The sequence below is a fragment of the Aethalodelphis obliquidens genome, unplaced genomic scaffold (genome assembly GCF_003676395.1).
Source record: "Aethalodelphis obliquidens isolate GAN/ISIS:26980383/991018 unplaced genomic scaffold, ASM367639v1 scaffold63, whole genome shotgun sequence".
Classification (NCBI taxonomy): Eukaryota; Metazoa; Chordata; class Mammalia; order Artiodactyla; family Delphinidae; genus Aethalodelphis; species Aethalodelphis obliquidens.
In genome coordinates this window covers 3,171,347-3,196,900 of record NW_020838007.1, presented here as the reverse complement: position 1 = coordinate 3,196,900, position 25,554 = coordinate 3,171,347, and the positions used below count along the sequence as shown (strand labels likewise).

The 25,554-nt window shown below is 39.8% G+C and overlaps 1 protein-coding gene across 2 annotated transcripts; it reads left to right on the top strand.

Annotated features, from left to right (window-relative positions):
- Positions 1-1,730: 1,730 nt before the first annotated feature.
- On the top strand, positions 1,731-24,040 carry SEH1L (SEH1 like nucleoporin). 2 transcript variants are annotated; one of them, XM_027088638.1, is made up of 9 exons: positions 1,731-1,952; positions 4,494-4,544; positions 7,645-7,791; positions 10,598-10,809; positions 16,351-16,449; positions 17,958-18,098; positions 18,977-19,134; positions 20,355-20,505; positions 23,357-24,040. In XM_027088638.1, the coding sequence occupies exons 1-9, from the start codon at positions 1,842-1,844 to the stop codon at positions 23,556-23,558; spliced, it is 1,272 nt and encodes a 423-aa protein (XP_026944439.1). In that variant the 5' UTR covers positions 1,731-1,841; the 3' UTR covers positions 23,559-24,040. The 2 variants fall into 2 exon arrangements, with proteins under 2 accessions (XP_026944439.1, XP_026944438.1); XM_027088637.1 differs by having other exon boundaries at positions 1,732-1,952; positions 21,756-24,040.
- The last annotated feature ends 1,514 nt before the right edge of the window (positions 24,041-25,554 follow it).

The following is a 25,554-nucleotide window of genomic DNA, read 5'->3' as shown; positions in this document are numbered from 1 at the left end:
AACCACCTGATTTAAAAATGTGCCAAAGACCTTAACAGATACCAAAGAAGATACACAGATGGCAAATAAGCATATAAAAAGATGTTCTATATCATGACATGAGGGAGATGAAAATTAAAACAAACAACTATGAGATACCACTACATGTCTCTTAGAATGGCCAAAATCTGGAACACTGATAACACCAAATGCTGGTGAGGAACTCTCATTCATTGCTGGTGGGAATGTAAAATGATTCAGCCACTATGGAAGACAGTCTGGAGGGTTTTTACAAAACTAAACATATACTTGCCATATGAGGAGGCTATCATGGTCCTTGGTATCTACCCAAAGGAGTTGAAAATTTATCTCCACACAAAAACCTGCAAATGGATGTTTGTATCAGCTTTATTCTTAATTGCCAAAACTTGGAAGCAAACAATGGGTCCTTCAGACGTTGAATGGATAAACTTTGATACATCCAGTCAATGGAACATTAATCAGGGTGAAAAAGAAATGAGCTATCAAGCCGTGAAAAGACATGGAAGAACTTTAAACGCATATTACTCAGTGAAAGTCACCAATCTGAAAAGGTTACATACTGTATGATTCCAACTATATAGCACATTCTGGAAAAGGCAAAACTATGGAGACAGTGAAAAGATCAGTGTTTGCCCAAGACTGAGGGATGGGGGTAGGGGAGGATGACTAGGTGGAGCACAGAGGATTTTTAGAGCAGTGAACCCATTCCGTACAACCCTACCACGGTGAATACATGTCCCTATGCATTTGTCAAAATGCATGGAATGTACAACACTGAGAGCAAACCCCAAGGTAAACTATGGACTTTGGGTGATAGTAATATGCTATGTAACAAATGTACGACTGCGCTGCTAATACTGAGTGGGGAGGGTAGTTGCCTATATGAGACCTCTATGTATTTTCTGATCAGCTTTTGCAATGAACTTAAAATTTCTCTAAAAAAATGAAGTCTCTTAAAAAAAAAAATCCCTCCTATTCAACCTCTCACCCGGATAATCTCTGGCAACAACCGCTGTGTTTACTGTCTCTAAACTTCACTTATACAAAGTTTTTTAAGGTTTGGAGCTTTTATAAATTTTTCAAACCTTCACAGATAGTGAGTACTTTCTCTGGAAATGAGTGTCTTTGACCTCAGAGCAGTTACAGTAGTTCTTAGTTATCATACCTGCAGCTCACAGGTTTGGGAGTTTGCCTCTGAAAGTACCAATAAAATCTTACTATTTTTAGTGGGGGGCGCAGGGGGGAAGGCAAGTGAAGGAACTAACAGCAAGGCTAAGCCATTTCCGCACCTCCCGGGGTTGGTGTGGGGGGCGGGAAACGGCCGGGCCCACCCGCTACGTCTGGGAGCCTGCGCTCCGGCCGCCCGGAACAGCCCCGGACACACGCCCCGTCCGCACTGCCCACTCTCCGCGCCCACTGCAGCCCGGCCCGGCCCGTCTCCCGGGGACACACGCCCAAACACGGACGAGACTGACTCAGGGCCGAGGCCCGCAGACGACAGTCTTAACCTTCGCATTCTCCCCAATTTCCACACTTGGTCAGAGAGTCCTCTAACTCTCCTCAGGGTACAGGCAGCGCCGCACCCAAGAGACTGACCGGCGTCCCAAGAAGTCCAGTAGCCACGGCCGCGCGGGGTATGACGGGGCGGGGGCGGGGTCCCGCAGGGTATGATGGGCCGGGGGGCGGGGCGCGGCGCAGCCGGGGCGCGCGAGCGGCCCGCGGGAAGCACAGCGGTGCGCGCCCCGGAGCCAGGTCCGGGTGGGCTGTGGTCCGCGCGCCGCCGCGCCGTCCTGTTGGAGGAGGGAGGGGCTGGCGCAGCCATGTTCGTGGCGCGCAGCATCGCGGCGGACCACAAAGATCTCATCCACGATGTGTCTTTCGACTTCCACGGACGGCGGATGGCCACCTGCTCCAGTGACCAGAGCGTCAAGGTGCGCGCGGGGCCGAGCCCGGAAGGAGGCGGGAGCGTGCGCGGCCCGCTGTCCGAGCGGAGGGGCGCGTGGAGAGTGGACTCTTCCCGACTTGAGGCGCGCTGCGGACACGAGGTCCGGAGCCCAGGCCGATTGGCGGGCGCCCTCCTCCTAGTTATTGTGGAGTCAACGCCGCCTGGGCCGCCTCCGCGCGGCTGCGGGGGCGTGCATGCGTCACGGGGGCGTGCGTGCGTCATGGCGGCGTGCGCGCTCCTGTCGCGGGGGAGGCCGAACGCGCGGGGCAGGTCGACTCGCCAGGGTCGCCCGGCTGGGCCCCAGGCGCCATGGCATTGCTCCTCGTTGGTCAGGCTGGGACCCGGGTCGCGGGGTCGCCGGCACAGTGGGTGGGGTGAGCCGGCCCCCGCGCACCGCGGCCCCTCCATCCGGAGCGGGGTCCCGGGACCCCTCCCCGCCGTCCGCCCGCTCCTCACAGAAGTGCCGGGGCGGGGGGAGCCGCACGGCCGGTCTGCTCCGTACTCGACGTCCTCGCGGGCGGGTCGGAATCCACTTCCCGGGCTGCAAGTGTTGCGAGGCCCAGGTTTTCTCACCCACCCCTCCGCCCGCCCCGCCGTGGGAGTGTCGCAATAATTAGCGTCCGTTAACCGAGTGGGTTTCCTTATCCGAGTAGAACTCAGCCTCCAAGTCACTAGGACCTAGTGGGTTGTCCAGTACGGAGCTTTTGTCTGTCGTGGTGTTGCAGTGAAAATCTTCGTTAACCCAGCTTTTTATGTTTTCTGGATGATTTCCTTAGGCTCATTACAGTAGAGAAATTAGTGAATATTTTAAAAGTTTTTGAGAGTAATTGGCAAATTAGCTTTTTGCAGGTTTGTACTATGTTACAATACTGCTGGTGAAGAGTATCAGTGTGATAGTTGTCCGTGTCGGGCATTATCGTTGCAGTTTTTTTTCTTTAATTATTTTTTATTGTGGTAAGGTACACGTAACAGAATTTATTACCTTAACCATTTTTAAGCGTACAGCTCAGGGGTATTAAGTATGTTCATATCTTTGCCTCCATCTCCAGAACCTTCTCATTTCTTACTGTCCCCGTTAAACATAACTAGCCGGTCCCTCCGGCCCCCGCCCCTGGCAGCCACCCTTGTACTTTCTGTCTCTGAATGTGGCTATTCTAGCGGCCTCATTTAAGTGGGATCTTACAGGATTTGTCTTTTTTGTGACTGGCTGATTTCACTTAGGATAATGTTTTGAAGTTCATACATGTAGCATATGTCATAATTTCCTTTGTGAAAAAGGGAATGTTTAAACTTAAAAACTTTTTTAAAAGGCTAAAAATATATATTGCATATACCGCATTTTACTTATCACTCATCTGTCAGTGAAGTTGGGTTTCTTCTACATTTTAGTTGTGAATAATGCTGGTATAAATGTGGGTGAACAAATATCTCCTTGAGGCCCTGCTTTCAACTCTTTGGGGTGCAGACCCAGAAGTGGAATTGCTGGATCACATGGCAATTCTATTTTTATTCGAAGTTTTTTGAGGAGCCACCATACTGTTTATCATTACACTTTTTTAACACAGGTTAAAATGTCTTATTGTAATCTGTATTTTTTGTTGGTAGTAATGTTGAATGTTTTGTTTTTGTTTGTTATATATACAATTGATCCTCATTATTTGCAAATATTGTATTTGTGAATTTGCTTATTCTTTAAAATTTATTTGTAACCCCAAAATCAATGCTTATGGTTGTTTGTTGACATGAGCTGGGTGGCAAAAAATATTATAGAGTTGTCGGATGTGCATTCCCAGCTGAGGTTGGACAGGTGACACTCTGCCTTATGATTCAGGCTTTCATAATGTAAACAAGCATCCTTCTCATTGTCTATTTAGTGTCACATTTTTCACATTTTTGTTCTTTTTTTGGTGATTTCCACTGTCTGAAGTGGTCCCCAAGTGTAGTGCTGCATAGAGTTCCCACAAGCAAGAAGGCTGTGATGTGCCCAATGAAGAAAGTGTGTGTTAGGGAAGCTTCATTCAGACGTGAGTTATGCTACTGTTGGCAGTGAGTTCAGTGTTATTGAATCAATAATGTATACCAAATACGGTGTTTTTAAACATACACACATAAAACAAGGTTATGTATCGATTGGTTGACAAATATATTGTGACCAGATGCTCCTGTGAATCTCACCTATCAGTATTTTCCTCAGGAGGAGTGGTTTGGTATTCGCCAATTTACTGCTTACAGTGACATTCTAGGACATAACTAGGACATAATGGCTATAAGTAACCAGACTTGACTGTAACTGATATTGTCTCCATTAACTAGTAGAGCAAAGGTTCCTTGACCCCAGTGCTCAGCACAGTGCCTGACGTATCCAAGTTTCTCAATAAATATTTTGTTGAATGAGTGAATGTTTACTTACTGATTGTTTTCTTTTGTGAATTTATGTTCCCCTCCTTTGCCCTCATAGTGACTAATGTTTATGTTTTTCATATTAATTTGTAGGAATTCTTGGTATAAAATATCTTTTTTCTTACAGGTCTGGGATAAAAGTGAAAGTGGGGATTGGCATTGCACTGCTAGCTGGAAGGTTAGTATTTATTTTTACAGTGATTTGAAAGAATTGAAACATTTACTATTTAGTAGCATTAGTGACTTGCTGTTCAGCTTTGAGAGAATTGTAAAATTTATATCTTTTACTTACATTTTTTTCACTATTAAGGTAACAAATACACTTCAGAATATTTAAGAATAAGAAATTTGAAATTCTGTATCATTCTAACCTAATTATTTTTTGCATCTCAGTATTTCTTACCTTTTTCCTTTATATATTTTTTAATAGTTGTGATGTTTTGTACATAGTTTTATTTCTTGTATTTTAGAAGTAATAGCTTTACCCAGGTACATTTTTATGTATCTTGAGAATCATCAATTTTAAATGTACAGTTCAACGAGTATTAGTAAATTTACACGGTTATGCAACCATAACCATAATCTAATTTTAGAACACTTCCATCAACCCTGAAGTTTCCCTTGTGCCTTTTGGGGTCAATCCTCGTTCCCTCGTACTCCCCAAGTAACCACTGAACTATTTGTATAGTTTTACTTTTTCTAGACATTTCATATAAATGGAATTCTACAGTATGTAGTTCTTTGTTTCTGCCTACTTTCCTTAGCATGTTTTTGAGGTTCATTGATGTTGTGGCATGTGTCAGTGGTTCGATCCTTTGTAATGCTGAGTAGTATTCCCTTGTATAGATGAAGCCACATTTTATTTATTCATTCACTATTTGATGGACAATTTGATTGTTTTTAGTTTTTGGCACTTATGAATAATGCTGTTATGAACATGCCATACAAGTCTTTGTGTGGACAAACGTTTTCAATTCTCTTAGATATGTAGGAATAGAATTGCTGGGCTGTGTATGTTTTAACTTTCTTGAAAACTGCCAGACTCTTTTCCAGAGTGCCTGCACCATTTTGTATTCCACCATCAATGTATGAGGGTTCCAGTCTGTCTTTTTGATTATAGCCGTCTTAGTGGGTGTGAAGTGGTGTCTCACTGGGTTTCAATTTGTATGCCCTTAATGATTAATTATGTTGATAGTGTTTTCATGTGCGTATTTGCCATTCATTTATCTTCTTTGGTGAAGTGTCTATTCAAATCTTTTGTCCTCTCCCCTTTTTTTAAATTGAGGTGAGAGTCACACAACGTAAAATTAGCTATTTCAAGTAAACAAATAAATGTGAATGCATTTATTACATTCACAATGTTGTACAATTACTACCTCTGTCTAGTTCCAAAACTTATTTTTATCACTCCAAAAGGAGACTCGTATTTCTTGCTTTTTAGTTTAACAGCATGTTTCATAAGTACTTTGGTTTGTTTTTAAACATAACTATAGCAACAAAACAAATATAACAACAAATATACCCTATTTTGTTTAGCTGATGGATATTTAAGTTGTTTCCTTTTTATTGTTATGAACACCTTTGTGCAATCCTTATTCTTTAGTTAGATTGTGCTTTACTGGGAATCTAACATTTAGCAGAATCTCAGTGCCCTAGTGCATCTTTTACTTAATAGCCTGTAAAAATAAGAAAGGTGAAATGAAAAAGACTGGACAGAACAAAGGATAAAAAATAAGGGTGCAGGGGCTTCCCTGGTGGTTGGGAGTCTGCCTGCCGATGCAGGGGACGCGGGTTCGTGCCCCGGTCCGGGAGGGTCCCACGTGCCGCGGAGTGTCTGGGCCCATGAGCCGTGGCCGCTGGGCCGGTGCATCTGGAGCCTGTGCTCCACGGCAGGACAGGCCACAATGGTGAGAGGCCCACGTACCGCAAAAAAAATAAAATAAGGGTGCAGGGACTTCCCTGGTGGTCCAGTGGTTAAGACTCTGTGCTTCCACTGCAGGGGGCATGGGTTAATCCCTGGTCGGGGAACAGAGATCCTGCATGCCGCATGGCACGGCCAAAAAAAAAAGGGGGGCGGTGCAAAGTTTACCATTGGATGATGACACTGTTACCATGTAGAAATTATTGGATTATGAAAGTGTTCTGAGATTATTGAGTATAAAAGTGTTAGATTGAAACAGATTTTGTAAGCATCATTGGTGGACTGGTGCTTGTTGTCATACATTATTTTTACTGGAAAGCACAAATGAATTCTGTTGATGTGAAATGCTTTAAGACTTTTCTGCCTTTTTTTTTGTCAACAAAAAGTTGGATAATAGAAATTTGAACTAATTTGACATTTTTCATCTATAAAGATAATGCTATTGAACTTTAAATTATTTCCTCAGAATACAAGGATTTGGACTTCTCTATATTTGTTCTCATTGCCTCTTTTCCTAGAATAGTCCATTGTCTAGCCAGACATCAGAATCATTTAAGCATTTTGTTGCCATGGTTTCTTATACTGTCAGGCTTTTGGAGCATATAATTTTTTTATTTTATTTATTTATTTATTTTGCGGTACGCAGGCCTCTCACTGTTGTGGCCTCTCCCGTTGCGGAGCACAGGCTCCGGGACGCACAGGCTCAGCGGCTATGGCGTACAGGCCCAGCCACTCTGCAGCATGTGGGATCTTCCTGGACCGGGGCACAAACCCGTGTCCCTTGCATCGGCAGGCGGACTTTCAACCACTGCACCACCAGGGAAGCCCTGAAGCATATAATTTTGATTACTCTTATTTATCAGGTGGATGTTTCCTATAGAGGAAATTTGCAAGTAAAAAAAAAAAACAGTGGACTGATAGAATCTCTGTTTAAAAGCTTTGTTAGGCTAAATTCTGAACCAAGTCTCCAACTATCATTAGCACGGAAAGAGGTCAACTTTATCCAGCTGGATTTTTCTTTATTAGTAAAATGTTAGAAGAATTTGACTCTAGAAGGGCTGCAATCTTAAGTACAGAGTATCTTCTAAACGTTAAAAGTGCTAGAATTGAACTTTTTTTTGGCTGCGCTGCACAGCATGCACGCTCTTAGTTCCCCGGCCAGGGATCAAACCCATGCCCCCTGAAGTGGAAGAGTGGAGTCCTAACCACTGGACCACCAGGGAATTCCCTAGAATTTAACTTTTTAAATGTTAAATTGAATAGCTTTCTCCTTTTGTTGAAGTAAAAATACCTGTATTCTGTTTCTTCAAGTGACTAAACTAAGCTTTTTTCATTTTTTGCTTTTTTAATTCCTCAGACACATAGTGGATCTGTGTGGCGTGTGACATGGGCCCATCCTGAATTTGGACAGGTTTTGGCTTCCTGTTCTTTTGACCGAACAGCTGCTGTCTGGGAAGAAATAGTAGGAGAATCAAATGATAAACTGCGTGGACAGAGCCATTGGGTGAGACATTTGTTAGTGGTGGTTGGTGGGTGGGGAACATGAGCACCCGAGGAGCAGTGGTCTTTCCAAGAACACTTTGGGGTGGTAAGATTTTCAGTCCCACCCACCCTGACCTCCAGGGAGGAGAGAGGCGCTGGGGATTGATGTAGTCACCAATGGCCAATGAGGTAGTCATTCACGCCTGTGTAATGATGTCTCCATAAAACCCCTATAGCAGCTGTCCTCAACCTTTTTGGCACCAGGGACCCGTTTCGTGGAAGATGGTTTTTCCACGGGGAGGGCAAAGGGGGATGGTTTCGGGATGATTCAAGCACGTTACATTTGTTGTGCACTTTATTTCTATTACTATTACATTGTAATAATAAAATAATGAAATAATTATACAACTCAGCGTAATGCTGACAGGAGGCGGAGCTCAGGTGGTAATGTGAGCAACGGAGAGCAGTTGTAAATACAGACGAAACTTCACTCGCTTGCCTGCTGCTCACCTCCTGCTGTGCGCCCCCGTTCCTAACAGGCCACATACCGGGACTGGTCCATGGCCCAGGGGTTGGGGACCCCTTCCCTAGAGGACAGGGTTCGGAGGCTTCTGGACTGGTGAACACCTGGAGATTTGGGGAGAGTGGTGCCTGGAGGGGGCGTGGAAGCTCCACACCTGTCCCCAGCCTTGGGTACCTGTCCCCAGCCTGTGCGTCTCTTCCATGTGACTGTCCCTGAGTTACACCAGTCAGTCAGAAGCACAGATAACAACCTGGGTTTTCGACTGGCATCTGAAGAAGGGTGGTCTTGTGGGACTGAACTCTGAGCTCGTGGAATCTGACGCTATCTCCGGGTAGTTAGTGTCAAAATTGAGTTGAATTCTCCTTGGACACCCTGCTGGTGTCAGAATTATGTGGGGAACAGCCTCTACCCCCCATCCCCACCGGAATTGGAATTGTTACCAGAAACTTTTACTTCTTTAGGGAAATGTCTCTTCAAGTCCTTTGCCCATTTTTTTTTTTGTTGAGTTGTAGGTAGGGGTTCGTTAAGTATTCTGGATATTAATTCCTTAAGAGATATATGATTTCCAAATATTTCCTCCCATTCTGTGATTTGCCTTTTCACTCTCTTGATAGTGTCCGTAGGTGCACAAAATTTTCATGAAGTCCAGTTTATTTTTTTCTTTTGTTTCCTTGTGTTTCTGGTATCATAAATCATAGACAAATTCATTGTAATGGAGACTTTTCCCCAAAGTTTCTTTTAAGAGTGTTGTAATTTTAGTTCTCATGTTTAGGTCTTTGATTCATATTGAGTTAATGTTTGTACACGGTATAAGGTAAGTATCTAACTTCATTCTTTTACATGTCAATATCCAGTTTTCTAACACCTTTTATTGAAAAGATTGCCTTTTCCCCATTGAATGATTTTGACATCCTTGTTGAAAATCAAGTGACCATATATGGAGAGTTTATTTCTGGACTCTATTCCATTGGTGTCTGTCTATTCTTAGGTCATAACAAATTGTTTTAATTACTGTAGGTTTGTAGCTTGCATACTATTCATATTGTTTGACATTTTTTTTTTCAAATGATGGGAGGGGTTGGCCTCATTGCCTTTGCACCGGGGCCTTCCTCAGGCAAACAGTTGCTTAAGAGCAGGGGAGCAGAGACATTTCTTGAATAGAAAGGATTTTTCTAGCAGTCAGTCTGAGATGGATCAGTTAGCATCCTATAGGTTGGGTTTAGGAGTGGTGGCATAGAAAGGATTTTTCTTCGAACTTAATTATTTGTCTTTAGTTAAATCCACTGTCATTAATACATTTAATATTTCAGCATTCGTGTTATTAATTATTCAGTGGTGTTTTTAGACAAAAGTTTGCAAAGATGCTCTGTTATCTTTGAAGTTTGATATTCTTTTGATATTCAGACACCTTAAGATGTATTTTAGTAACCATAGACAGTAAACTCTTGATTTCTAAATTTTATTGACATTTTCAGTCAAAAATCATCTCATCTAGGTGCCAGACAGTAACTGGTACATGCTATGCTGGGATTCTCTAATTACCAGAATGCCAGCTTCGTACCATTCGCTTGGTCTTTACTACATGCCTTCTTTTAAAAGTGGATGGTAGCGGTCTGAGTAGGACTAACACTTACATTTGATGGAAGAAGTTTCACACCTTCCATTCTGCTGTTAAAGAATCTTAATTCTTTTACTTTGCGGCCTGCTTTGTATGACAAAACTGCTCATATGAAAATTCTAACATTTTCTGGTTTACTGACCTATCTGCTTAAGAAGAGAGTACTTAACCTAATTTAATAAAGTTAGACTTTGTAAGGCCTTCTTTCTTCTGCCATAGAGGGAGTAATTGATTATAGGTCACTGGTTTGTTACTGATTGCTAGCTGTGTATGTGGTACTTTGTTAAGTGCTTTGGAGGAAATTGAGGCCCACACAGGTTTTGAATACCTTATTCAAGATTATATACCTAGTAAGTGGCAGAGGAGTTCTGTGTGATTTCAGAGCCTGTGTTCCTTCCACTCTGCCATCCTTTTTTTTTGTATTTAATTTATTTATTTTAAGATGTAATTTATTTTTTTTAAATTTTTGGCTGTGTTGGGTCTTTGTTGCTGCGCGAGGGCTTTCTCTAGTTGTGGCGAGCAGGGCTACTCTTCCTTGTGGTGTGCAGGCTTAGTTGCTCCGCGGCATGTGGGATCTTCCCAGACTAGGGATCGAACCCGTATCCCCTGCATTGGCGGGTGTGTTCTTATCCACTGCGCCACCAGGGAAGTCCCTGTATTTAATTTAAATTGTTAATTTTTTTTCAGGTCAAGAGGACAACACTAGTGGACAGCAGAACATCTGTTACCGACGTGAAATTTGCTCCTAAGCATATGGGTCTTATGTTAGCAACCTGCTCAGCAGATGGTATAGTCAGAATCTACGAGGCACCAGACGTCATGAATCTCAGCCAGTGGTCTCTGCAACATGAGATCTCATGCAAGCTAAGCTGTAGTTGTATTTCTTGGAACCCTTCAAGGTATGCTTACACAGCAATCCTCTGGTGATATAAGCCTAGTAATTATTACACTTAGCATCAGATGGTTTATTTTTTTGAAAATGCTTTTCTTAAGTAGTCTTGTTCATTATTTTTTAAAATGTATATTATGTAGAATAAAAATTCTCCTTTCTCCACCCTGTCATGTGTCTTATACCCCTATTTCTACTCCACAGAAGAAGCCAACCACTGTAAATATTCTGGTGCGCCTTCTGGACTTTTTCCATGTATATAAAATAAATATTTAATAACAAATATTTAATTTGTGTGTTTATAAACACACAAATATATGCAAATACAGGTATATGCTATCATGTACAAGTGGACACAAAACACACAGACATGTTTAGACATAACATTTTCCTTTCATGCAATTTGCCTTTTTCACTTACAGATACATCATGGGCATTTTCCCATGTGTTAGTATAACTAGTTCTTCCTTACTCCTTTAACTGCTGTATAGAGTATGATTCTAAGACTGTATCATAGTTGATTTTTATTAAACTTTTTAAAATTAAAAGAGTAATGAGTCACCTGATTAAAAAATTCAAATAATCTAGAAGAGTACAAAATGAGAGGTAAAAGTTCCCTTACTCCCTAAAAACAAATGCTGTTAGTAGTTTTGTTTTTAGATTTTAATTCTGGTAGTCACTATTTTATTTTTAAATGATTTATTTATACCTTTGGTTCTTGCTGTGTTATCTTTAGACAGTATTTATACTCATTCTGTGAAAGATGACTTCAGCACATTTACAAAGCTTTCCACTTGTGAAGGTATGACAAGGTATTTTATTTGTGGAAGTGTTAATAGTTGTTTAGTTGTATTGGTAATTATCTTAATTTTAAATATTTATTTCTCTAGTGATTTATCAATTTTTAGACTATATATTGACTCACCTCTCTTTTAAAAAAGGGGAAATCAGCTTTTTTTTGCTTCTACCACACATTCACCCTCCCATTTCCTAATATTTTGTTATATTGCTTATACAGTGACAAGATTTACAATGTTTGTATTTATGTTTTGTAAACATTTAATAATATTAAGTTATATGTGTTAAGTACACATATAAGTACTTTATCTTTTGACTACAAGTTGATTCTAAATATTAAGTAGCAACCAAATTTATAAGACTAGATTATGTAAATATTCATTACAGACATAAATGTAATCTGTTTCATGAAAACTTTCGTTCACACAGAATAATATGGCATTAACTCCTGATGGGTGCTCTTTTCTCTTTACTGATTCCTTTACTTTTGGGTTATACTTGGCTGTCACAATTTTCGTATCACGAGTTGCCTTTGGATTTTTTGTTTTCATTTTGGTCACATACCTCTTAAAGTAACTTTTTTTCCTATATGGGATGGATGGCAAGCTTTCTGAATTCTGGCATACCCAGAAATGTCTTAATTTTTCTCCATGCTTAATTATAGTTTGACTAGTTTTAGAACTTCGGCCAAGTTCCAAATGTAAGAATTTCAAATTACTATTCTTGAATCTTTTAAACTTTAGGTGGTGAGATGTCTGAGGTCAGTCTGATACTGGATCTTTTGTGGGAAGACTAATCTTTCTGGAAGATTTTAGGATTTTGCATTACTACTTTGAGTTGCAAGTATATTCTCCGAGTTTGTGGTTTGTCATTTTGACACTATCATGACTTTTGATAGTCTGCAGAAAGTTCTGAATTTTAATATAGCCACACTTAACAGTCTTTCTATATTTGTTATAGTGCTTTTTGTTTTTTTATTTGAAAAATTCCGCACCTTGATGTTGTCAAGTGTATTCTGAAAGGTTTTTGGTTTTGCCTTTCACACTTGGGTCATTAAAACTCCTGGAATTGCTTTGTATGGTTTAAGGTAGTAGAATTCTAAAATTTATATACCAGGATGTTTCCAGGTGTTTTTTCTTTTAAAACATTTTTCTGTTAGGGAAGATTTCAAATATACTAAAAGTATATAATAGGCAGAGCCTCAAATATCCATCACCCAGCTACAGTAATTCAAAGCTACTCTTGTTTAATCTGTATATGCCTCCCCACCTTCACAAACAAAACAAAACAAAAAAAACTGGATTATTTTTAAGTAAATCCAGACATACACTATTAGATGTTGGTCTATTTTGAATTCATCCTGCTTGATGCTTAGTGGTCCCTTTTAAGGTGAAGGTCCTTGTCTCAGATTGGGGATATTTTAGGATTCTTTGATAATTTATCCTTCTGTTTTCTCGATTCTGTCCTTCTGGAATTCATCTTTGATTATTCTTGGATTTACTCTCTATTTCTTTAAAATTGTTTGGAGATTTACTACTCTGTCTTCCAGATCTCCAACTTGTTCTTCAGGTATACATTTTATACCATCCAGTGATGTTGGGGGTTGGGGGGAGTGGCAATCATTTTTAATTGTTAAGAAGTCTTTCTTTTTCTCTGATAACTCCTTTTTTATGCCTGTCAGTTTTTGTTACATGGATACAACATTTCTCTGAGGATCCTAATTAAAATTTTTATGTTTTTTGATTTACAGTCAAGTCTCCTTTTTTGCAGTAGTTATGTTCTATCAAGTTGCTGCAACACTGAATTAGCTAATACTGAGCCACCCCTCCTAGGGGAAATACAGGATTAGGTGCTACCAGCCTCTGATCACATTTTTGTTAACTGATCAGTACTTAACCTTGTTTTATGTGTCTTTCTGTCTAAAGCCATCTTATTTAGCATATATTCATTAACATTGAACTCAGCCAACAACACTAACTCACACCTGAATGCAGCTTTTATCTAACACAGGTATTTTCTCCATAAGGAACATCATGAACTTCTTGCTAAACTTAGGAACACAAGGCAGCACGTCAGCACTGCGCTTGGGGGCCATTTTTTTTTTTTGCGGTACACGGGCCTCTCACCGCTGTGGCCTCTCCAGTTGCGGAGCACAGGCTCCAGACGCGCAGGCCCAGCGGCCACGGCCCGTGGGCCCAGCTGTTCCACGGCACGTGGGATCCCCCCAGACCGGGGCATGAACCTGTGCCCCCTGCATCGGCAGGCGGACTCCCAACCACTGCGCCAGCAGGGAAGCTTGGGGGTCATTTTAAACAGTGAAATCATCAACACAAAGAACAAAAATGCAGAAAACATGATGGTAAATAGAGTGCAAAGCAGGCACTGGTTTTTCAGCATAAAGCTGAAACAGGAAGGCCCATGAATGCCCCAAGTATTGGATTTTTGGTTTTGCAAATAAATTTTAGCAAGTAGGTCAGTTTACAAATGTAGAATCTGCATATGATGTGGACTGTAGGCTGTTTTATATTTTCTCAAAGATCTATTTCCTCAAAGAACTGTTTGTATGCCTTGGTCTTTAACTGTCACACTCCTTCTTTTTCTCAAGTGCATGTTAGTCTTTGCTCATGTATTTGTGAACAGGAGACTGTGATGGCTGCTAGAGAGAACTGGTGTTGGTATTTTTCTCCTGTTAGATGCTGTTTTCTTAACAGCTCATTCTCTTACTTAGGGGGTTGGCTGAGTTTTGACTAAGTAGGTGGAGTGGTTTGGCAGGGTTTCCTTGTAGGGCGACCAAGAGGGAGCTGGCAGGTGGGCATTACCCCCAAATTGCCAAAGTCAGGAGGTTTTGACTTGGGGGATAGAGCACTTTAATGTATTTTCTTCTTTCTTGTCCCTCTCCCTGCCGGCTTTGCAGTGCTACTTTATTTCAAGTTCATATCTCTTCTCATAAGTTCTAATCATCTCACTAGGATCCTTCTCAGATTTTATTTAGCCTAGAGCAGAGTCAGCTGCCAGCCATGGGGGTCTTCTGATTGCAGATTATTAAATGAATCAATTCATGATTGCCCCATTACTCATTACTATTGGTTGATTGATTGATTCGTTATTTACTTATTGATTAGAGGTTGGAGCTGCTAGAATTTCCTCCTTAATGATAGTTGTTGAGCTCTTTTTCCCTTAGCATTTTAACGGTCTGATCTCCTTTTGCTTCCTGGAATCCTCCAGATTTCATGATTTCTGATGGCACATTCTGATTTCTGCACTGTTACAGTGTTATTTTTTCATCATTTCCACGGAGGCGTAGGAAGGAGATGCAGGTGATCAGTCTCCTGTATTCAGTCAGAGTTGGATGGTTTTGCTCACTGTTTAATTATGAGTCATATTTGGAAAATGGTTTAAATGTGATCATCTTATTTATGGATATACAAATGAGATAATCCTTAATTCAGGTTGTTATCTGGATGTTTCACAATTTAATTTTTAGAATATTTTAAAAATTTATATTTTCAGTAATTTTAGAATATATTACTATAAATGTACTTGTCCTTGATCAAATAAATACATTTGTGGAACATTGAAAAAAGAAATTTTGTTAGATATAGAAATTACTATAATTTACATCCCTTTGAATAGCCAAGAATTATAATAAGTAACTTGTAATTTTATTTTATTACTATAGGACTTTGTAGTTTACCTGGTATTTTTCTTTTTTTTTTTAATTAAAAAAAATGTTTGTTTATTTGTGGCCGTGTCGGGTCTTAGTTGCAGCACTTGGGCTTCTCTCTAATTGTGGCGTGCAGGCTCCAGAGCACGTGGGCTAGTTGCCCCAAGGCATGTGGGATCTTAGTTCCCCAACCAGGGATCGAACCTGTGTCCCCTGCATTGGAAGGTGGATTCTTAACCACTGGACCGCCAGGGAAGTCCCTACCTGGTTTTTTCCTTATATTAGGTGATGTCGTTATCAGATGCTTTAGTAATAAACACCTAAACGTTTTTTTTTAATTATCGCATTTTGTTTTCAGCTTTATGAAATTGGCAGATCACAATATCAAGATCAAAGGTTAAACAATACCTCTATGTCATGTTCATAGAGGTATTACTTAATCTGGATGGGGGAGGCAAAGGAAATCAGTATCTAGGACATTAGACATAGAAATGAAAAAAAAAGATTCAACCTAGAGTCAACGTCAGTGGAGTTCACTCTCTTATTGCTTATCTTTTGCCTTTGTCAAAACGCAGTTGACCACAAATGAGTCTGGAGACTAGAGAATGACAGGCATGCCTTCCTGAGGGTGGTCTTTTTCTACTTTTCCTTCTCCGTCGGGGTGGGGTTCTTTTTGTACGAAGCATGTAAAAATCTTTTTGCCATGAATTTGGTCATCGTAAAATTACTTTTCATTCTATAGTTAATGACCAGATCTTTTAGAAAGAAAAATTCTAACGCCTCTTAAGTGTCTTTAAAAAAAAAAATCTATTGACTGCTTGAAGCCTTTTGTTTTGGGAAAAGGACTACTTTCTAAGCCATAAGAAAATGTGGTTAAAAACAAGGTGAAAGCCCAGTGTCCTCAGTCCCCAGGCTGAGAACTCAGGGGTACCCCTCCTGGGTGTGTGGTGCCGGGCGTGGCAGGGGTCTAGTCCGCAGTGACACGCTGACTGGTGGGTTGCATGGCTGCTGAACGCATTTTTAATTCTCTGAACTAAATGTGCATTAACTTTATAATTATGTAAAATATCTTTTACTTTTCCTTTCTAGCTCTCGTGCTCATTCCCCCATGATCGCTGTAGGAAGTGATGACAGCAGCCCAAACGCAATGGCCAAGGTTCAGATTTTCGAATATAATGAAAACACCAGGTCAGTACTGCTTTGGTTAAGTTATTGTTCTGAATTGCATTTAATTTTTTAAAATGTTATTTCTTTATTCATTAACTCAGTTACGCATTATTTGTCACATATTTACTGATTTCCTATGATACGCTAAGTTCTCTGCTCTGGTAATATAAAATTGAGTGGTGTAGAGGAAAAGGTAATTGATCTCCCAGTATGTACCGTCATGAAGGGAAAACAAACAAACAAAAAAAAGGTGAAAAATGGTGATGAATTTTATAAACTGAGAGAATCAGGATGTTCAGAGATTATGCCTAGGGGGAGGGGGCCAGGAAGATTCATTCAAAAGGAGACCCATAGGGCTTCCCTGGTGGCACAGTAGTTGAGAGTCCGCCTGCTGATGCAGGGGACATGGGTTCGTGCCCCGGTCCGGGAGGATCCCACATGCCGTGGAGCGGCTGAGCCCATGAACCATGGCCGCCGAGCCTGCGTGTCTGGAGCCTGTGCTCCGCAACAGGAGAGGCCACAACAGTGAGAGGCCCGCGTATCGCAAAAAAAAAAAAAAAAAAAAAAAAAGGAGACCCATAGAATGAGTAGAAATTAGCCAGACAAAGAGGGCAAAACATTCCAGATGGAGAAAACTGCATGTGTTGAGAGAGAGCCAATATATTTTCCCTGTGTTTGGAACATAATAGGTAAAAGGGAGTGTGATGAGAAATCTGGAAGGCTTATACCTGCAAGACCTACTGTTCAACGTTTAATTTTTATCTTAAGGGTAATGTGAAGCCATTGAAAGACTTCTCAGTTGGAGAATAACAGGATCAGATGGTAGTTTAACACTCCCGAGGTGTGGAAATAGACTTTGTTGTAGCTTCCTTTATCATCACTTAAAAAACTCAATTCTTGCTGTTGTCAGCTTAACTTTTTTCTTTACACTCAAATTTTAGGGAATTCAGGTACCCTTTTTCTTAAAAAAGATGTTAATGGCTAACAAATCAAGATCTCATTCTAATTAAGTTTTAGTTACTCTGTTTTAAGCTAAACTTAAAAAAAAAATTAAAGGAAGAAACCTGGGAGGTTATATTACATTCCTAGGGCTGTCAAAGCAAATTACTACAAACTGGTGGCTTAAAAGAGATGTTTCTTTTCAGAGTTCTGGAGGCCAGAAATCTGAAATCAACGTGTTGTCAGGGCTGTGCTGCTTTCAGACTCTTTCCTTGTCTCTTCCAGCTTCCGGAGGCTCCAGGAGTTCCGTGGCTGAGCTGCATCACTCCAATCTCTGCCTGTGTCTTCACATGGCTTCTTCTCTAATGTCTGTTTCTCTCTCATCCTGAGATCCTTAATTGTATCTGCAAAGGCCCTTTCCGATAGGTCACATTCACAGTTTCTGGGGATTGGGGCTGGACATATTATATATTGCAGAGATAAACGCTACTTCATTGTGAGCAAGATGGAGAAAATGGAGATACGTAGACATGTGGATTTTTTAAATTTTCATTTCTGATAATTCTAACGTAAATTGTTTTTTCATTTAGGAAATATGCAAAAGCTGAAACCCTCCTGACAGTCACGGATCCTGTCCACGATATTGCCTTTGCTCCAAACTTGGGACGGTCTTTCCACATTCTTGCCATAGCAACCAAAGACGTGAGAATTTTTACATTAAAGCCTGTGAGGTGAGTTTTTGAAACAATTACTAATTTGAAAGTTCTCTTACCTCTTGCCTATTTTCATTTGTGGAGGAGAGTGTAGAGGCAACAGTGATCTGAAGAATGGATTCTTTTTTTTTGGCGGTTCGCGGGCCTCTCACTGCTGTGGCCTCTCCCGTTGCGGAGCACAGGCTCCAGACGCGCAGGCTCAGCGGCCATGGCTCACGGGCCCAGCCGCTCCGCGGTATGTGGGATCTTCCCGGACCGGGGCACGAACCCATGTTCCCTGCATCGGCAGGCGGACTCTGAACCACTGCGCCACCAGGGAAGCCCAAGAGAGGAGATTTATGTTTTCTTAGTTGTGTTTTATTTAGGCAGATACTAAAATGAATTGGATCCTCTGAATATAATTGCACTCTATAAATGTTTGAAGGAATGAGAGGTGGCAGTCTACTTAGGGAAAATTAAATTAGAACTGAGACATTCTTGTGAATAATCTATTTAGCTTTAACTTTGGAATTGTGAGTTTCTGTTCTTTTTCTTTTCTTTTTTCCTTCTTCTCTCCTCCTATTCTTCCCTTCCTACTACTTTTTCTTTTGAAATTAATCATTGTCATCTCTTTTATTCCTCAACTTTTTGGGGGGAATAAAATCCTCTTTAGTCACTTAATATCTTTTATGTGGTAGGATCATGCCAGGTACTGGGGAATCAAGTGAAAGTGACATGGCCCATCTCTCAGTAAGCTATGGAGGTTGGGGGGCAGGTATGGATATGACATTGATATGGCGTGTATGTGAGACCATTTGTATTTTTTAATTTAGAACGGTGAGTGTGTGTGTGTGTGTGTGTGTGTGTGTGTGTGTGTGTACACTCAGAATTCCTCAGGAAAATTTTTTTATTAACAGGAAAGAACTTACTTCCTCTGGTGGGCCAACAAAATTTGAAATCCATATAGTGGCTCAGTTTGATAATCATAATTCTCAGGTCTGGCGAGTGAGTTGGAATATAACAGGGACAGTGCTGGCATCTTCAGGAGATGATGGCTGTGTCAGGTTGTGGAAAGGTAAGATTTCATTGGAGGAATTGTTGCTTTATGATGCTACTTTAGAATTTTCACTTAGAAATGTAAACTCTGAAGTATTTTGAAAAAAATTATCTTTCTACAGTTACTTTTAAATTAATGTCTCATATTGTGTTGAATCTTTATTATTCTACCTAGTTCATAGCAGTAATTGACTAATTGAATTGTTTACGTTTCCATGTGGAACAAAGTAAAACTAACTGTAACAGAATATACACTACCTCCAAAGATACCATTTGCTATGTGTGTAACTTGTGGGACTTCTCTACAAACCCAGGATATAGTCATCTCTTATTTGATTAAACAATTGCTTTAGCCAACAAGCCCTTAAGAGAAGAAAAATCCAGTATCTTCCCCACTTCTTCTCTACAGCTCCCAAAAGTTAGAGAATCTTGAGGCCACTGATTCTAAAAGTTTCTTACAAATGCCAAGCAGAGGAAGTGGTCTGGACGGTCGACACAGACTGTGGGTGCTGTGGCGTGGTCTGCACTTCTCCACGGATGTTTATCCACTGGCTCTGTGTACCACTCTAGTCGGTGGCGTCCCATCTTTAGGATTCGAAGTTACAGCTTCGTTCATTTCCCCTGAGGAGTTACTGTTCCCAAACTGCAGTTTGGCTGAGTCTCCTGTGGTCAGCTTTAGGCTGTGGTAGAACCAGCCCAGGTGTCCCTTTCCTCAGGGTCTTTGCTGCCCCGTCCTGCCTAACTTGGATTTCCTGAGCTCAGTGTCTGCAGTGACCAGTTTTGCATCCAAACAATTAGGCCAAGTTGGATAAGCCACTCAAACCCCAGAGGTTCTGTTACCTACATCCATGAGGACTTGACTTGTACTCGCTGAACTGAGAAGGTGACTCCGTTACCCACACATCAGAACTGAAATTCATTATAATGAAGACAGAATTTTATTTTGATATTAACTTAATGTAATAATGTGGTAGCTTAGAGAATTGTCTCTGTTAATATTTATCTAGTAAGGAAAGGAAATGGGTGGTGAGAGCTTTGTTTTTAAATTAGTATTTCTTTAAAAACTTCAAAAAATAATTGTTAAAATTGAGATATATGTGTTTCATTTAAAAAAATGTTTTTACCATTTATCCTGAGAGATATGTAGCCTGTAGGTCTCTTTTATTTCTTTAATTGTAGATTTGTGCCCTGGAACATAGGTATTAGTCATGTTAATGAGTTTGACCATTTTCCTTTCAGCTAATTATATGGACAACTGGAAGTGTACTGGTATTCTGAAAGGTAATGGGAGCCCTGTCAATGGGAGCTCTCAGCAGGGAAACTCAAATCCTTCTCTAGGTTCAAATATACCAAATCTTCAGAATTCATTAAATGGATCTTCTGCTGGCAGGTAGGCTGTTTTGTGAGAAAACTAGAAATTATCTTCTTTTTAAATCATTCTGGTAGCCATACTGAAGGTGTGTTATTTCATGGATTTTAAGATTGAATCAAGAAATTCACACGTAACTGTGGCACTAGAAGAGAAGGAGGCACTTTGGTAGCTCTGTATTTGGCTTATTACTTGGTCATAATATTTACAGGTAGGTTCTGAGGCCGTTAAACAAACTCAATTATATGCTGAAATTTAGTGGTCTTCCAGAAACATATATAACTTTGAAGTAATGAGATGAAGAGGAAGTTTGGGACAGTACTGAGGATCGTAGTCCCAGATGAGCATTAGTGTTGCTAGTGCTGGTAGGGTGGCCTTTGAGTCAGGTTAAGCTGAAATTTTAAATAAAACACACAAACTAAAGCTTTGTAAAAGTGAGTAAATTAAATGTTTTTTGTGTGTGTGTTTAAAATTTTCATGGAGATTGTAAGAGGATATGGTAAATTCTGAGTTCTTGATTTTTAGAATTTTTAGTATATTTTAGATTCTCAAAGAATGTTTAATGTTATCTAAAGAGTTGTCCTTTTGTTTTCATATTCAAATTTCAATTTGTAAGGTAAAATTATTTTAATATGCCTTTGTGAATAATTTGGAATACTATTTAGGAAACTTCAAAGCACAGCCTTAACAAACTGTCACGTGGTTGTCCTGTTGTCAACTTAAATGAAAGAAGAGAATTGTATTTTAAATTTCCTCAACTATTTTTTTTTTTTTGCGATATGCGGGCCTCTCACTGTGGTGGCCTTTCCCATTGCGGAGCACAGGCTCCGGACGCACAGGCTCAGCGGCCATGGCTCACGGGCCCAGCTGCTCCGCGGCATGTGGGATCTTCCCGGACTGGGGCATGAACCCGTGTCCCCTGCATCAGCAGGCGGACTCTCAACCACTGCGCCACCAGGGAAGCCCTCCTCAACTATTTTTGTATTGTTATATTTTTATAAAGGAGTCCTGCTTTTTGATTTTTAAGTATTTGCATGAAAACAACTTCAGGTCACCATAGAAGATATCAGATTATAAAGATTATTCCATGAAGCAAAGATACTAGTGTTAATTTTTTTTAAAAAAATCTGGTTTTTGGTTGCTGCCTGTACTGCACATTTTCTTTTGTAAAGAGCTTTGAAGTTTTGATGTGTTCTTATTGTGCCAATAACCATGTGTGTTAGATCTGTGATGCATTTTCCCTTCTCCATTTGTATTATGTCCTTTAACAGAAAGCACAGCTGAGTACCAGCTAACTGGAGTAACTTTGCTGTTTTGCTGCTTGTTGCATGCACACAGGAATGGGAAGCAAGCTCCTTTTCCCCTTCCCCAGCGCCGTTTGACCTCTCCCAAGATACACCAACAGCCTGCTTACTACTAAACGCAGTCCAAAAGGCCTTTAAAAATACCGTGTATATCATTTTTTTTTGTGCTAGCCAGTTTATTGACATTATTTGAAACTTTTGAAATATAAATGGAGAGGCTTTTTGTTGAGACATTGTCACCAAAACAATTTTTTGAAATGTTTCTGAAATGAACATGGGTTTTAAAATTAAAGGATTGTTACCATCCTCATTGCTAGTTGGGAGGAGGGAAAATATCACTCTATTCCATCTGGAGACTATATATAGACTTATGTCTTTTATTTTCTAAAACAGTAAGCTAAAATGAATTTTTATAATTTTAATTTGAAGATTGAATATTTTTCATAAAGATTGTTTTGAGTGCTAATTTGTTTACCTTTTGTAGAATTGGTTTATACATGATATTATTCAGTACAACTCTGTTATTTCTTTGTAATGTTTAAAAAGTATTAGTGAAGGAGTGAGAGAAGTAGTAGTGAAAGTAACTTGACTGTACAGTTTGTAGCCGAACAACATTTGGTATTGCTTCATTTATAATTTAGAAGTAAAATGAAAACATCTTTGTAAGTTTTCAGTTCATATTCACTAAAGAGATAAATGTTTCTAATATGTGCTTGTATATTTTTATGGTGTGATTTCATGGCTTAAGGTTTCCTTCAAGTCAAAATTTGGAAACATAGTATAAGAAGCAGATAAAACTCTGCTAAAATTGTGCATGCATGTTAACCTCCACATTCCATGTCCCAGGATTTTCTTAATTTTGTTGGCTGCTTCATTTAGTTCATATCCTCTGATAACAAAGCTATAAATCTTTTTTTGAGAAAATGCTAAAGTATTACGGGTAAGTTTTAAAATGGCAGAAGAATAACAATAGGACATATTTTTGAGCCCTTTTACTTATCAAAATTTTGTACTAGTCTTTTTGCAGAAAAACATCTAAGTACATTCAAAGATTGTGTTTCTTCAAAAGTATGTTGCAATAGCTGGCCATACTATGTGAAAGTCTATCTGAATTGGTCCTCAGTATCATGTATGCACTAAAAAATGTGCTGCTGCTACAAGTGAAGTGTTGCTTAAAGAAAAAGCTTATTTGATTTGTAAATTACAGGAGAGCATCAATATGTTTCTGAGAGACTAGAAAATGTTTTAAATTATAAAATTAATGTCTTTTTTGTAACATTCATACTGATAATTTTTTTTAACATTTTAAGTTTAACAGATTGTATTTCTTTTTTCAAGTTTCTATACTTGCTTAAATGAGCCTGATTTGAGTAAGGGTCTTGATTTTGCTATTATGTTCCGTTAGTTTTGGCATGAATATAGTAAAGCTTTTTTTTCTAGCATGTGTTTTTTCCTCTTTGGTTCTCTTTGTATTTACTACTTTTCTCTTTTTCTTCTGTTTTTTCTTTTTTTTTTTTCTGTTGTTTTTGTTTTGTTTTGGTGTTTTGTTCCTGTCTTCATTGTTTCAGGTATTTCTTTCCCCCTCTGGATTCCCCACGGGCTGGATCGAGATGGTCCAGTTATGCCCAGCTCCTTCCTCCTCCTCCTCCTCCTCCTCCTCTGATAGAGCACTCTTGCGATGCTGACACTGCCAGCCTCCAGTATCCTCACCCTCGCAGACGATCTCTCTCTCGGCCTCTTAATCCCTTACCTGAGAATGAAGGGGTTTAAAAAACACTGATTTAACACTTAAAGGCCTTATTCAAGTGCTTGTAAATGCTTTCATTCCTGGCTTTTTGTTTTTCTTCATTTTCTTTCAGAAGATTTTTCTAATTTAGGGTCTGTCTTGCATGTATTACAACCAGAACATGGTGTTTGGAACCTAAATGTGTTTGTGCTTCTGCATCAAAGGAATATTTGCTTCATTGGTTGATAACCTTTGATGAAATATGAGATGTGTACACATAACATTAACTGTGAGAGTTACACACAATAGCTGACTTCAAAGTGCCTGTTCTGTACATTTTATTTTGAACTGTTATGGCGTTAAGTTTCTTATGGTTTGTCATACTGGTTAATGTGAAAGCATATCGTTATAGAGTTAACTTTGCCTTTGAGACATGATAAAAAATGTTTTTGATTTTTACAGGCTAATGTTGCAACTGACTAGTTTGTAAAATAAATCATTCCTGTGTATAAAGCAGCAAAACATATTATGGACTGTTTGGTCTTTTTTTTTTTTTCTTTTAAAGGAAACTGCCTTTCACTACTTGGAATTATTGTTTAAAGCTTTTGTAATTATTCTCCAAGTAGATTATTTAATAAAATATATTTTTAAAGATATGAATCTGTTGCCATATAAAAATAGAATGTAGTTTATTTGATGGTTGGTAAAGCTTATTTATATCTCCTTAAAATATCATATTGCTAAAAAAAGATCCAAACAATCAGAAATTAGGGGATGATCATGGCATTTATTTAGAAGGTAGAAAGTTAGTATGCAGACTAACATCTAGAATCAACAAATGTCTACTTGACATTTGAACTGCTATTTGAACAGCATTTCGTGTGTCTATCAGCTGATCACACAGATGGTATAGTCGTTATAAATATATATTATAACTTATAATCTAATTTTCAAAGACACTCTCCTATCAATAGACACTTTCCTGTCAAACCCCTAGAGCTTCTTAACATGCAAAGGATAAAGAGCTTATAAAGTATATTGTATTTTAATTTAAGGCAAGGTCTTCCTTCTGTTAAAGGACTTGTTTTAGACCGGTAGACTAGTCGAGTTTCAAAGCAAGAGGTCTCACTTTAAGTCTGGATCTAGCTCAGAATTAAGAATTCAGGTCTTTTAGATTTCAATCATTATCAAGGTACGTGGGGTAGGATGGGGTAATGAATTGAGACAGGCCCTCCCATTTAGTGAACATTGGGCATCTTCTATATGCAAGATACTGTGCTAAACACTTTGGGATATGTAAAAAAAAAAAACAAAGGTAGTCGGCACACATTCATTCTAGTGGGAGAAGGCATTTACAGAATTTACAAAGGGTAGTGAGGATTCAGCTTCATAAAAAAGGTTGAACGGTACAGGAGGCATTAAAGAAAGTGATTTATATGTCAGCAGGATTTGGAAGGGATGTGGGATTGTGACATGTTGGAGTACTTAAAGTGGAAGAGGGCGGAGTCCAGGGTGATGGCCCAAATGTAGAAGAGAACAGGGCGTGTGCAGGCAGAGGATTAAGTTTTAGTCCAATGAAAGAACAAGGTTCATTTGGGGAGCTAGTGGGAGATTAACCTGGACGCATACCTTGTGGTCACACTGTAGAAGGTGCTGGATATTGGAGGTTGAGGTGTTACCACTCAGAGCAGTTGGTAAAGGGAAGCCATGTGAGACGTCCGCCTTTTCTAACTGGACGGATGTCTCTTCTAATTCCCCGGAAGGTACCCTTGGCCATGGGGCCACTTCAAGCTCTTCCTGGAATTGGAGATTTGGAATTCACTACTTCTTCCTTTTCAGTTGGTCAGATAATAGCCAATGTTGCTGAGTGCCTCCACGTGCCAGTGCTCTTCTAGATGCAAGTTAACTGACTTCATCCTCACAGCAAACTCTGAGGCAAGTGCTCTGATTATCCCCGTTTTACAGATGAGGACACCTGCAGGTTTAAGCTCTTTGTGCGAGGCTGCACAGTTAGGAAGTGAGAGCATTGAGATTTGGGCA